Raw genomic sequence first — 13,053 nt, 5'->3', positions numbered from 1 at the left:
CAATTCTTGGCTCATGCTTCATATTTTTCTAAAATCTCTCAAACAAGCAGCATCTGACCTCAGCGAGCGCTATAGCTCTCGCTAAGTGCCCCCAGGCCTGGCACTAGCAGCAGCTGGCCTTGATTTGAAGCTTGGCCTCGCCTGGGAACCTCCAACCCCAGCAAAAGTAGCAGGCACATTATCTCACTTATATGAGGAATATAATGAACAAAATAAGCTGGCAAACAAAATAGATCCAGAGATGTGGGAGTAAGGAATAGACTGGCAAACCTCCAAGGGAAGGTGGTGGGGGAGTGGGAAGAGATAAACCAAAGAACTTACGTGCATATATGCATAACCAATGGACACAGACAACAGTGTGGTGAAGGTGGTAGTGGTGGTGGGGTTTCAATGGAAGGAAAAGGAGGGACATCTGCAATAAAAAAAAATTAAGAAAACAAATGTTACAGCCATCTCCAGATCACTTTATAGCTTATACCTGGTGGCCCTGGACAGAACACAGGGGGCAGTTAACCTCAGCCTCCCTCCCTCCCAGGAGACCCCAGAACCAGTCTACCCAGTGGATATAGACAGCTTGAGACCACATCGAAACATAACCACCCAACCACCTCCACAAGTGACATACTAAGGAGCGGACTGAATGGACACCAGAGTCCCGCAGAAATAAGTCCTGCTGTGTGGAGTGGGCCCTTGCACAGCTGATCATCCATGGTGGTAGGAGTTTGGTGGTCATAGCCTGTCCTTGCAGCTGATTGGCCTGAGGGTAAATCCCTCCTATTGACTTGCCAACAGCAGTCAAGGCTCAACTACAGAAGGAGGCTCAACTATACAGCCCACATGAGGGGTGAACCTCAAGTGCCCAGCTGGGGTGATCAGGGAGGCTATGTCACTGGACCCTATAGAACACCTACTACATAAGGCCACTCTACCAAGTCTGGGAGATGTAACAGCTTTACCTAATACATAGAAACAAACACAAGGAGGCAGCCAAAATGAGGAGACAAACATGTCCCAAATGAAAGAACAGAACAGAACTCCAGAAAAAAAACTAAACAGAACAGAGACAAGTAACCTACAAGATGCAGAATTCAAAACACTGAGTATACGGATGCTCATTAACTTAGTGAGAATCTCAACAGCATAAAAAAGGACCAGTCAGAAATGAAAGATACACTAACTGAAATGAAGAATAATTTACAGGGAATCATCAATAGAGTAGATAAAGCCGAGAATCAAATCAGAGATTTGGAATATAAGGAAACCAAAAGCACCCAATCAGAAGAGCTAAAACAAGAAAAAAGAAGAAAGAAAAAAACACGAGGCTAGTGTACAAAACCTTTGGGACAACTTCAGGCATACCAACATTTAGATCATGGGGTGCCAGGAGAAGAGGGAGAGCAAGAAATTCAAAACCTATTTGAAAAAGCAATGACAGAAAATATCCCTAACTTGGTGAAGGAAATAGACATACAAGTCCAGGAATTGCTTAGAGTCCCAAACAAGCTGAACCCAAAGAGGCCCATACCAAGACATGTAATAATTAAAATGCCAAATGTTAAAGACAGAGAGAATCTTAAAAAGAGAAGCAGTTAGTTATCTACAAGGGAGCTCTCATAAGACTGTCAGCCGATTTCTCAACAGAAACTTTTCAGGCTAGAAGGGAGTGGCATGAAATATTCAAAATGATGAAAAGCAAGAACCTACAACCAAGATTACTCTACCCAGCAAAGCAATCATTTAGAATTGAAGTACAGATAAAGATCTTCCCTACCAAGAAACAACCAAGCCAGTATTATATGAAATGTTAAAGAGTCTTCTTTAAAAAGGAGAAAGAGAAAGAAGATGGGGTTGGGGGTGGTGGAGGAGGAAGAAGGATAAAAAATATGAACAATAAAATGTCAATAAATATATACCTGTCAATTGAATCTAAAAAGATAAACATGCAGAACAGAAACAGACTTATAGATACAGAGAACATTTTGACAGTTGCCAGATGGGAGGCGGGTTGAGGAAATGGGTGAAAAAGGTGAAGAGATTTATTCGTACAAATTGGTTGGTACAGAATGGTCATGGGGATGTAAAGTACAGATAGGAAATATAGTTAATATTCTGATAACTGTGTATGGTGTCAGATGGGCGGGAGATTTATCAGGATGATCACTTAGTTATGTAATGTCTAATCATGGGTGTACACCTGAAACTAATATAATAATAGATGTCAACTGTAATTGAAAAATAAAAATTATTTTAAAATGGAAAAAAAAATGAGAGAGAAATGCCAGTGGTAGTTGTCAGAAATTGATGCCTACTTACACTGTTCTCATTCAGGACATTCTGTTTAATCGTTGCCCCTTTTGTTCTCAAGGATGTGAATTCTCCCGTGTCATGTATTGTTTTTCTCTTTTTATTTCCTCACATCACAACAGTTCACCCAGATACTCAGATTTCTATTTTGTCTGATCACTGATTTGATATATCTAGTTAGTCATTAAATGAATTCTACCTCCTTAATATTCTTTGACTTTATTCTCTTTTTTTCATTCTAGTTCATGTCTTTATTACTCTCTGACACTACTGTAATAGCTTTTTAACAAATTATTTTGAACTACATATACTACTCTGTCTAATGTGGTTCACTCTTCATTCACTTACTTATTAAATTTGTTCAACCATCCCTTTGTGCATTTATTTATGAAATTTGCCTCTTAACTGGAAACATTCTATATCTACACATTTTGAACCTAAAGAATACAGGCCTTTTTTCTGAACCAAATTCTAGTAATTCAAAATTGCAAAGTTTAAGATTGTGTTTGGGCCTTCTGCTCTTGTGTCATTTAGTTTATGTTTTCCTTGTTCCTTATCTTTTTTTCCTATATGTGTATGTGTATTATTTCTTCTTTTTCTTCTGTCTCTTACCTCTATAATTTATAACCTGAGTTTAATCTTTATTAGAGTCCATATTTTGACCTTGGCTGGGTAGCTCATTTGGTTAGAGTGTTATCCTGATACTCCAAGGTTGTGGGTTCAACCCCCAGTCGGGGCACATATAAGAATCAAACAATGTATGCATAAATGAGTGGAACAACAAATAGATCAAATTAATGTTTCTTTCTCTTTCTCCCCCTCTTCCTGTCTTTTCCTCTTTCTCTCTCAGAGCAATAATTTTTAAAAGATTCTATATTTATCTCATTAACATACCACATTCAGCCTTTCTTAAAATTTGGGTTAATGAAAATGACCACATGGCATAATACTATGTGAAGGAGTTATCATTCTCCTTAGAGTGATCACTTTATTTTATTTTATTTTTGTGTGTGTGTGGTATGTGCCCCTAGTGGGAACCGAACCCAGGACTCTCTGGTCCGCAAGCCGACGCTCAACCGCTGAGCCAAACTGGCCAGGGCTTTTTTTTTTTTTTTTTTTTTGATCACTTTATTTTTAACTGGAAATTTTTTCATTGCTCTAAGTCAAAAGAGAAAAAGATATTTCATTCTATGTCAAAAGAGTGAAAGAAAGTTCTAACTTATGATTTTATAGAGTTTGTAACCCAATGTGTGTGTAGTGACATATGCCTCAGGGGTGTAATGATCTTACTGGGTTCCACGACTCGTCTTGTGGCTTTTTGACCTTTTCAGTCCAAATTGTGAGGGCATTCATTGTCGTTTGGATAATACTTCAACTATTGATTCTGATTTGATTGATTTAGGACTGTGCTTTTTATCCCTTTTACTCGTGAATAACTTGACTCTGGCTATGATTTTGATCCTTTCTTTCATGGAATTCAGTTTCTTCATGGTTTCCACCTTTAATTTTTTCTGTTTCTATTATCTAGCAACAATTTAAGGCTTTCTCAAAGGGAATATTCAGCACTTCCTTTATTGATTATTAATTTGGGCTCCAAGCTAGTCTGATGATTAAAACCAAATAATAGGAAAAATTTTAAGTTTAGGCCTTTTAAATATAACTTTAATTCGTCTTTTTTAAATATTATTTTAATCTACCTGATTTTATTCACAAATTTGAATTCAAATTTATTTATTTTCATCTGCAAGCATAGTTATGAATAATGAAGTCTGGTTTATCTCTGTGGCTTTTGTATTTTCCTAGTGTAGAATAGAGTACTTTTAGAAGTCCATCTTATTCTCTTTAAGAATAGTCTTGGTTTTATTTAGAGCTATTTGGCATCTTTCCCAAACACTAAATGCTTTTTAAATATGTTTAAGCCCATCCGGTGTGGCTCATTGGTTGAGCATTGACCCATGCACCAAGAGGTCGCTGGTTCAGTTCCTGGTCAGGGCACATGCCCAAGTTGTGGGTCCATTCCCCGCCATGGGGGGCATGCAGGAGGTGGCCAGTCATTCTCTCTCATTGATGTTTCTATCTTTTTTCTCCCTTCCTCGTTCTCTGAAAATCAATAAAGAAAAAAAATTAAATATTTTTAAGAATTTACCATCAATATTCACACCTTTATCAAATTAATCTTTAAGCCAGTATCTTTTAAATTTTTATTCCTGCTCTTCTTGTCATATTGCTTTATTCATTTACTGATTGACCTGTTTTCCCTCTTCAGTTTCTAATATTTCCTTTTATGCTCTTTTCTTCCCTCTTCTTTATCCTTAATAACTCTTTTTAAAGCTATCAATTGTTGCCATGAAATAATTTTTTTCCTCTCATTTAAATGTTTTTATTCATTTTGAGGGTAGGGGATTATTTAAAAAGTGCCGAGTGCTTCTTAAATACTCAAGAGTATACACTGTCTGTCTTATAAATTCATGACCTGTATGATAGTGATTCATGGTATTTTGTACACTATTTATCATGTTATTTTATTCACCCTCCCCAAGTAGATCTACATAGAGTAGTAATTTGCTTTTGCTTCTTCCTGTCCCTTTAACTTTGCTCCAATTGTCCTGTTATCTTCAGAATGAATTCTTAACTCATAAGTGTGGAAAATGGACTGCATTTTCGAGGACTTTGAACAAGGGTAGAGAACTGAGCTGCTTAATTCTTTCCTATGTTAAACTTATTCATAATATATACTGATCTCCAATTTTGCATTTTAATTTATACCAGGAAGCAATTTAAATGAAAATCTGTTCCTCAGTGATCATATGAGAAACTTGCACCGGGACCCTGATGAGCAGGAAGTGACTAACAGCTTTATGTTTTCTCCCTACAACTTTAACAAAGCTCCATGTAGGCCATCTATGGTACTCTTAGTTCCAGATTTCGTAGATGTTCCTGAAGAGTGTAGAGTTATCTGTATTGGAATATAAGCTCTTTAATTTCAGTTTCAAAACTTGTTTCAAGTGTCCAGATTTATCTGAATGTGCCTCATAATGACTACTGCTTTACTCTTCCCACTGCCTTAGCTTCCTGGAACCAAAAAACATTTCCTCATTAAACCTTTGACCTTGCTATCTTCTTGTAACCGTTACTTCTCGGGGGATGGGGAAGGCACTCAGACAACAGTGGACATTTCTTTCATTTTGCCCAGTCTGTCAAACTCCTTCAATGAATTCTGGCTTCTTAACTTCCAACAGACTAGTATTATATATGGGTTGCTATGGAAGATACAACGTGCTTTGTCTTACAATTAGAGTAATGTCTCTAATAATACTGCTTGGGGAAAATTCTGGTGTGAATGAAAACTGGGTATTAATGGTATATCGCCTTTATCTTGTTGCCATTTCAGATGTTATTTTTTGTTTATGTTTTTCTCATTAAAAATCACAAAGTCTGTAGTTAAACTTTTTTCTTGATGTGGTTTTCATCTCCCAGGAGTGTTTGTATGTTTTTCGTAGAAATAGTTTTATCTCCCTTCTATGAGTTTGGCCTCTCACCTTTTCCATTATTTTCTATATAATTATTTATTACAAAAAGAACTCCTTTATTTAAAAGTTTATTCATAAAGATCCTTAGTTGATGAGACTAGAGAATATGTCATAGAGATTTCATTTCAATTTTAAGTGGAAAAATATGAGTAGCATTTAATATGCCCATGTTAAAGGGATAAATATAGATTTATATGTATTAACAAGGAAAAGTCTCAAGATATTTGTTTCTAGAAGAGAAATGTTTAGATATTAGGTATAGTATAGCATGGTCTTAGGATTACTTTAAGAATATTATATATGTGATTATAAAGGTTTAAAGGAGAGTCTAGACTACCTATCAAACTGTTAATAGTTTTCTACTATTTAGTGGGATTAAAGAAAGTAAGAAGAAATTCACTCTTTATTTCCCTTGTTTTTTACATTTCTGCAACAGATATTCTAACCAAAACTTTGAAAGAGATAATAGAAAAAGAAAATTTGCAATTTTAAGAATTGTAATACTTATTTACTACTTTCTAGAACTTTTTTGTTAACTTTAAATGATGAGGACTATATTAATGCCTGTTAGGTTATTCATAAAATATATTATTGAGTGGTGAAGTTGCTTATAGCTTTTATTTCTAACAAAAATACTAAAAAGTTTATTCTAGTATGCACTGAAATTAGGTATGTTTTTAAATTATATGTTCCATTATCATTATTTCTGAGGCAAAATGGAATAGCATAACTTAGTACTATTTGAGCAAAGTAAAAGAATTCAGAAATCTCTAATCTCTCCCTCTTTCTCCTCCTTCTTCCCTTCCTCTTTTTCTCCCCTTACCTCACCCTTTTCTCATCCCTTCTTCTTTCCTCTTTTTCCTTCCTTTCTTTCATTCCAATTACTTACACACATACAGTGATTTAAGGGGAAAAGGCATATGAAACTAATAGGAGAGTATGGGTATTATTATTCCTGTATTTCCCAGTTCAATGCTGTTCTTTAATCAGTGCTAAGTATCTCAGTTGTTTTAAATAATCTAACAAGTGCATGAAGCTTAAATATGATTTTGTAAGAGAGCTATCAATTATAAATTAGCTAGATAAGTCTTAAAACTTCCTCTAATTAGTGGTAGTTATTAGACATGTCTGGTAAATTTACCTTCTGAGTCCTGATGAACTTGTGAAGGGGCCTGACAGTTTTCAGTTTGTTAGGCTAGTTTGTGTGAAGCCAAAAATGGTATATGCTATATACTCTAGCGTTTGTACTTTGGATCGCTATATTTTTTTTTTTTCTTTTGTTTTTTTTCCCCTCCTAAACAAAGTGCATCTTTCTACTTTCAGTGCACTCGACAAATTATCTCTGAGAAGCTAGGCCGTGGGTCAAGAACTGTGGACCTTGAACTTGAAGCTCAGATTGATATATTAAGAGATAACAAGAAGAAGTATGAAAATATTCTAAGGCTGGCTCAAACATTGTCGACCCAGCTTTTTCAGATGGTGCATACCCAAAGGCAACTTGGAGATGCATTTGCTGACCTGAGTTTGAAGTCACTAGAACTCCATGTAAGACTATTTAAAATAACTATTGTGGATGTGGGTGGGAGTGGTGATAGGAGTATTCTAAGAGGTAACTTGTTACATTTCTGATTTGCTGAAGTCTTAATAAAATTGGAATCCTGAGGTGTTCTTTTAATATATTTAATATATTTTTTAAGAAGACCCAACTGACTTCTGTCAACACAGTGAAACAGTTGTACTATAGAGATGTCAGCTGGAGGCTTCAGGGGAATGGAACTGGATTAGAGGAAAGGGAAAAGAATCCTCAGACCCACAGAGCCTACAGAGAGACATAGCTATGTATAGCCCCATAGTATAGAAAGAGGTAGGCAGGGTATTGGATCTGGAAAAGTGCTGCAGCAATGTTATCAGTAATGCTACACTCAATGAACCCTATTAATTGTAACAGTTAACACAGATTGGGGGCTTACTATATGCCAGATACAGTTAAGGGGCTTATAATATGAATTTAATGCTCCATCTTAGCTAGTAAAGACTTTTATTACATTTTTTTATAGATGCGAAATCCTTTTTTTTTGTTTTGTTACAGAGCTGAGAGGTTAATAATCCTCAATATTCAAGTTCATTGGACCCAGTTTTAGTTTTTGAGTTTTTGTTTGAGCAATTCTAACTCTTTGTATGGACTTTTATTCTTTCTTTGAGGTCTTCCAGTGAGAAAATTATTTTTTTAATAGAATAAAACCTTTTATCTTGCAACTACCATATGGGTTTACTAGAAATCAATGACATAGTAGAGGATCTTAATGATCTTATTTTCCTATGTCTTAAAACATTTTGCTGTTTCACCATCTTAGGAATTATTTCATCATTACTCATCAGTTATTTCCAACCATGTTAAAAAAGACTAAGATAATAAGAAAACAAAAGAAAGGCATCATTGCCTAGAAAAATGATACAATAGTAAGAGAAATACTTTTTGTTTGTGTTGCCAAACAGAAATCTGGATAAATCATTTCTGTGGTCTTTTTTTTATTTTTATTTTTTTATTAATGTATATGCAACACAACTGAGAATTTAGAATTTCCCATTTTCTGCCTGTAATGGCAATGAGAAGACAATACCAGAGGAAGACATTTTACAATTATTAAACAAATCAGAAGATGACTGCAAAGAAATAGCAATATTAACTCTTTTTTTTTTTTTTATCTTCACCCGAGGACATTTTTCCATTTTTTGTTCAGGTAGAGTGGGAGGGAGAGAGAAGAAGAAAGAGAGAGAGAAACATCGACGTGAAAGGGACACATCGAGTGGCTGCCACCCGTAAGACCAACCAGGGCCGGGGACAAACTGCAACCGAGGTACATGCCCTTAGCGGGAACCGAACCCGGGTCTCTCTGAACTGCAGGCCAACGCTCTAACCGCTGAGCCAAACCGGTCAGGGCAGCAATATTAACTCTTAATGATGATGATAAAATTGATAATATAAGTGAAGTCTTAGTTTATGAGTCTTCTGATGATATCCTAGAAAATTCATTCTAAATTCAAGAGTCAGTGAGTAACGATGTACATCATTAAGGACAAAAAGGAAATATGTATTGTATTAGTCAGGATTCTCCAGAGAAATAAAACCAGCAGGATGTGTGGATATATAAAGATTTATTTTAAGAAACTGGTTCACACCATTGTGAAGGCTCAATATACCCCAAATCTGCAGGGTAGACTGGCAGGCTAGAGACCCAGGGGAGAGCTGCAGTCAGAGTCCAGAAGCAGTCTGCCAGCAGAGTTCCTTCTTGCTCAGGGACGTCAGTTATGTTCTGTTAAGGTCTTCAGCTAATTGGATGAGACCCATTCACATTATGGAGGACACTCTACTTACAGTACACCAATTTAAATGATAATCTTATCCAAAACACTTTCACAGAAACATCCAGAATAATGTTTGATCAAATGTCTGGACACCATGGCCTCGCCAAGTTGACACATAAATTAACCATTGCAGGTATTTTCATCTACTTAGTCATTCAGCAGGAATGACTCCATTGCACAACATTTAGGAGCAAGAATCTGTACCATCCCGTTTTGCTAAAAAGAGATGGTCTATTCTTCTTTTATGATTTTTGTACACCAAAATGTGCTGATATGATTTGTTAGAGAATAAATGCTGAAGGCAAGTGTGTTTACAAAAGTGATTTAAGGAAATAAATATATCATTGGCTTGAACATTCTAATTGATGTTTATAAATATAAAAATAATGGTAAATTAGCCCTGGGCAGGTGGTTTAGTTGGTTGGAGCGTTGTCCTGTACACCAAAAGGTTGCAGGTTCAATCCCCAGTGGGAGCACGTATGGGAGACAACTGGTTGATGTTTGTCTCTCTCTAAAAAAATCAATTAAAAAATGTCCTCAGATGAGGATTTAAAAATAATAATAATGATGATGATGATGATGATAAACTAGGACCTATTGGCTATGTATTTGAAATCTGGAATCAATATTTACTGGATGGATGTTTTTGTATCAGGGTTTTCCAGCGAAATAGAACTAATAGGAGATAAGTATATAATACACACACACACACACAAATATTTATTTTAAGGAATTGAGGGGGTTGGCAAGTCTGAAATCCATAGGGTAAGCCAGCTGGCTGGAAACTCAAATAAGATTTTTATGTTACAGTCTTAAGGCAGAATTCCTTCTTCTCCAGGAAACCTCAGTCTTTTGTTCTTAAGGCCTTCATTCAACTGTTTGGATGAGGCCACCCACATAATGGAGGATAATCTCCTTAAAGTCAACTTTAAATCACATCTCCAGTGTTTATCATTGTAAATGTTATTCTCATTAACTATATGTGTACCTTCAATGCAGTCTCTAGACTGGTGTTTGACCAAACAAATGGACACGACAGTCTAAACAGGTTGACACATAAAATTAACCATCACAGTTCTCCCTTTCAATTTAGCACTTATAGACATCTCCTTAAACCATACTTAATCTCCAAATAAAGACAGTAATAAAGTCTTACTTCCAACTAATGTGATACAACTATCTTGCAGACTATCACAAACATACCACCACCCTTTCCCCAGAACAGGGTGCAAAGTCCTTGGGTAACATTCACTTTTTTGTTTGACATACTGTAACTTAAATACTGTGATGTAAAGTTAAGATATATTGAGTTACATGAGAGAGGGAAGGAAAAAAAGTATTTATATACACACACAAATGTATTTATGATAAAATAAGGAAGAAATACTTATTAAAAATTATAGTCCTCATTTCTACAAGTGGTCACATGGTTATAGCTGCTTCCACTACCTATTCCATATTGCATTTACTTTTAGTCAGCCCCTCAACCTGTCACGGTTCTTTGCCTGGTGGGGTGACCCAAATCATTGGTATTAGTCACCAGGCATGGAAGTACTAAAGGGTGCCCTACGGGATTACCTGTATTCCAGACACAGCCTTCTTACCTCCGTTGCAGAGTACCAGTCCAGTTTCCCCTTGGTAATCAGGATCACTCATGCCAGCTGGCGAAGTAACTCCCTTCTTTGCCTATTGATTCTTTATGAGGAGAACTTAGCAGGGTGCAGTGGTGAAGAACTGCAGTCCACTGTCTCCCTCTTTGTGCTGTGTTAACTGAGATCCATGGAGAATACTTAGCACAGGGTCTGGCACATAGTGGCACTGAGTAAATTAGGATGGACATACAGCTGTTGTTGGGATTACGGCATTTGGGAGTTGAGGAAGAATTTAAAGATTAGTCTAATTCCTTCTTTTTTTAGAGAGAAACAGCCGATATTTACCAGTTAAAAAGCAGATCTCCTGAAGAGGATAGGAAAATGATATTTTAACAAAAACCTGTCATCTGTCAGAATCTTTATACAGGTTATCTCATTACATTTCCTATCAAGTTTGTATGGGAATGATCTTCATTTTATTAGTAAGGAAATTGAAACACAAAGAATTTGAATTATTCACAGATCCAGTCAGTAGCAAATCAAGATGTGAACTTCCACGTTGTTTGAATGCCCAGACTAGACTTTCACCATGTTATCACATGCCTTCTGATGCCTCGTTCTGTTAGACCGTGGCACCTCAACAAATTGAATTTTCTCAATTTAGAGGGTAGCGTCTACATCAAGATTAGGAAAGTTCACACAACCCAAATTGCTCTCAATTATCATTTAATACTTATGATTCTATTTTTTTTTAACTGCTCTGTATTGTTTAAAATAAACCATTAGTGCCCTGGCCAGTTTGGCTCAGCTGTTAGAGCATCGGCCCACAGACCAATGAGTTGCGGGTTCAGTTCCGATCAAGGACATGTACCTCAGTTGCAGTTCACCCCTGGCACTGGTCAGTTGGTGTGGGAGGCAACCAATGGATGTGTCTCTCTCACAATGATGTTTCTCTCTCTCCCTCTCTCTCTCTCTCTCTCTCTTTCCCTCCCTCCCACTCTATCTGATGATAAATAGAAAATATCCTCGGGTGAGGATTAAAACAGAAAAAAATAATAAAATAAAATAAACCATTTGTTATCAATTAGGTAATAATTTATATTACTAAAACTTGATGTTTTAGAGCCAATCATATGCTTCTGTTTTTTGGTCTTAATGTGTAAGTTTAATGGGAAGTGGTAGTCATTTACATCTGGTAAATTTGTATTGGGTAGATGTTGTAAATAATGTAGGAACTGCTCAAGAGTAAAAAAAATATCAAATGTTTTGAAACTTTGTTCTCTATATAAAGCAAGCAAATTTTTAGATCAGGGAATTGGATTGGCTTTCCTTCTTCAGTGTTAGATTAAAACCACAGCCCTGTTCTTGATGTATGTACCCTTTGATTATTTTGTTTAGTTTATTTATAATTGCTAAGGTAATTTACAGTAATGTGTAAAATACCCTTGTCTAATTGAGAATACTAACATAACTTATCAACTAAATGAAGTTTAGGACTTATGTTTTATCCTATTTTCGGTGCCAAAACATACTTAATTATTTATGTATTTAGTTACAGTGTGTGTGTGTGTGTGTGTGTGTGTGTTTATTCCTAGTGTCCTAATTGTTTTATATCTCTTAGTACTGTGTCTCTTATAAAAATGCTTTTTTATTCTAGCCAGTTAAGTGTTCAAATTATACATTAAAATCTTAAGTTTTACATGCATTCTCATCACAGAATTATAAGTGAGATTCATATTCATGAAACAGAATCGTGTCAGTTGACTCTTCCTGCCTGTTTTGAATTTGGGCATGTTTTTCTCATCTATAAATATAGGATTTTAATTCTGCTATATACCATTTCAATCTGCTGCTGTTTCATCTTACTATATTCTAATTTTTTGTTTGTTTGTTTGTTTTTAGTGAAAGATCAGCCTTCTGGGTTGTTTAGATCTTCCTGATTCCAGAGTAAAGAGTTACTGGACCTCTCTTAAATGGAAAATGCTTTTAGCATAATAAAGATATTTTAGTTTCCTGCTCTTTATTAATTATTAAATATTTTATATCCTAGAAATTTAATTATTGCTATAGCATTAGCATTAAATTTGTATCTTCTAAGATTCAAGTTATTATATTCTCTCCTGCTAAATTAAAAACTGTTTTATAACAAACTTCAGAATTCTCAAATTGAGTGATATATCCTACAATATGGTCAAATTTTTTACTTGGTCTGTTGTGATCCTGATAATCTGTTAACTAATCAAACTTGGACTACAAAACTT

At 35.6% G+C, this 13,053-nt stretch overlaps 1 protein-coding gene across 22 annotated transcripts in view; it reads left to right on the top strand.

Annotated features, from left to right (window-relative positions):
• Positions 1-13,053, top strand: part of ARFIP1 (ADP ribosylation factor interacting protein 1) — a 106,112-nt gene that overhangs the window by 57,456 nt on the left and 35,603 nt on the right. For all 22 annotated transcript variants that reach the window (XM_036241629.1, XM_036241609.1, XM_036241628.1 and 19 more), the window contains one exon: positions 7,158-7,379. In XM_036241629.1, coding sequence (XP_036097522.1) covers positions 7,158-7,379 — 222 coding nt within the window. The remainder of the gene's footprint in view (positions 1-7,157; positions 7,380-13,053) is intronic.

The sequence above is a fragment of the Molossus molossus genome, unplaced genomic scaffold, assembly GCF_014108415.1.
Source record: "Molossus molossus isolate mMolMol1 unplaced genomic scaffold, mMolMol1.p scaffold_m16_p_4, whole genome shotgun sequence".
Lineage (NCBI taxonomy): Eukaryota > Metazoa > Chordata > Mammalia > Chiroptera > Molossidae > Molossus > Molossus molossus.
This window is presented reverse-complemented; position numbering and strand designations above follow the sequence as displayed.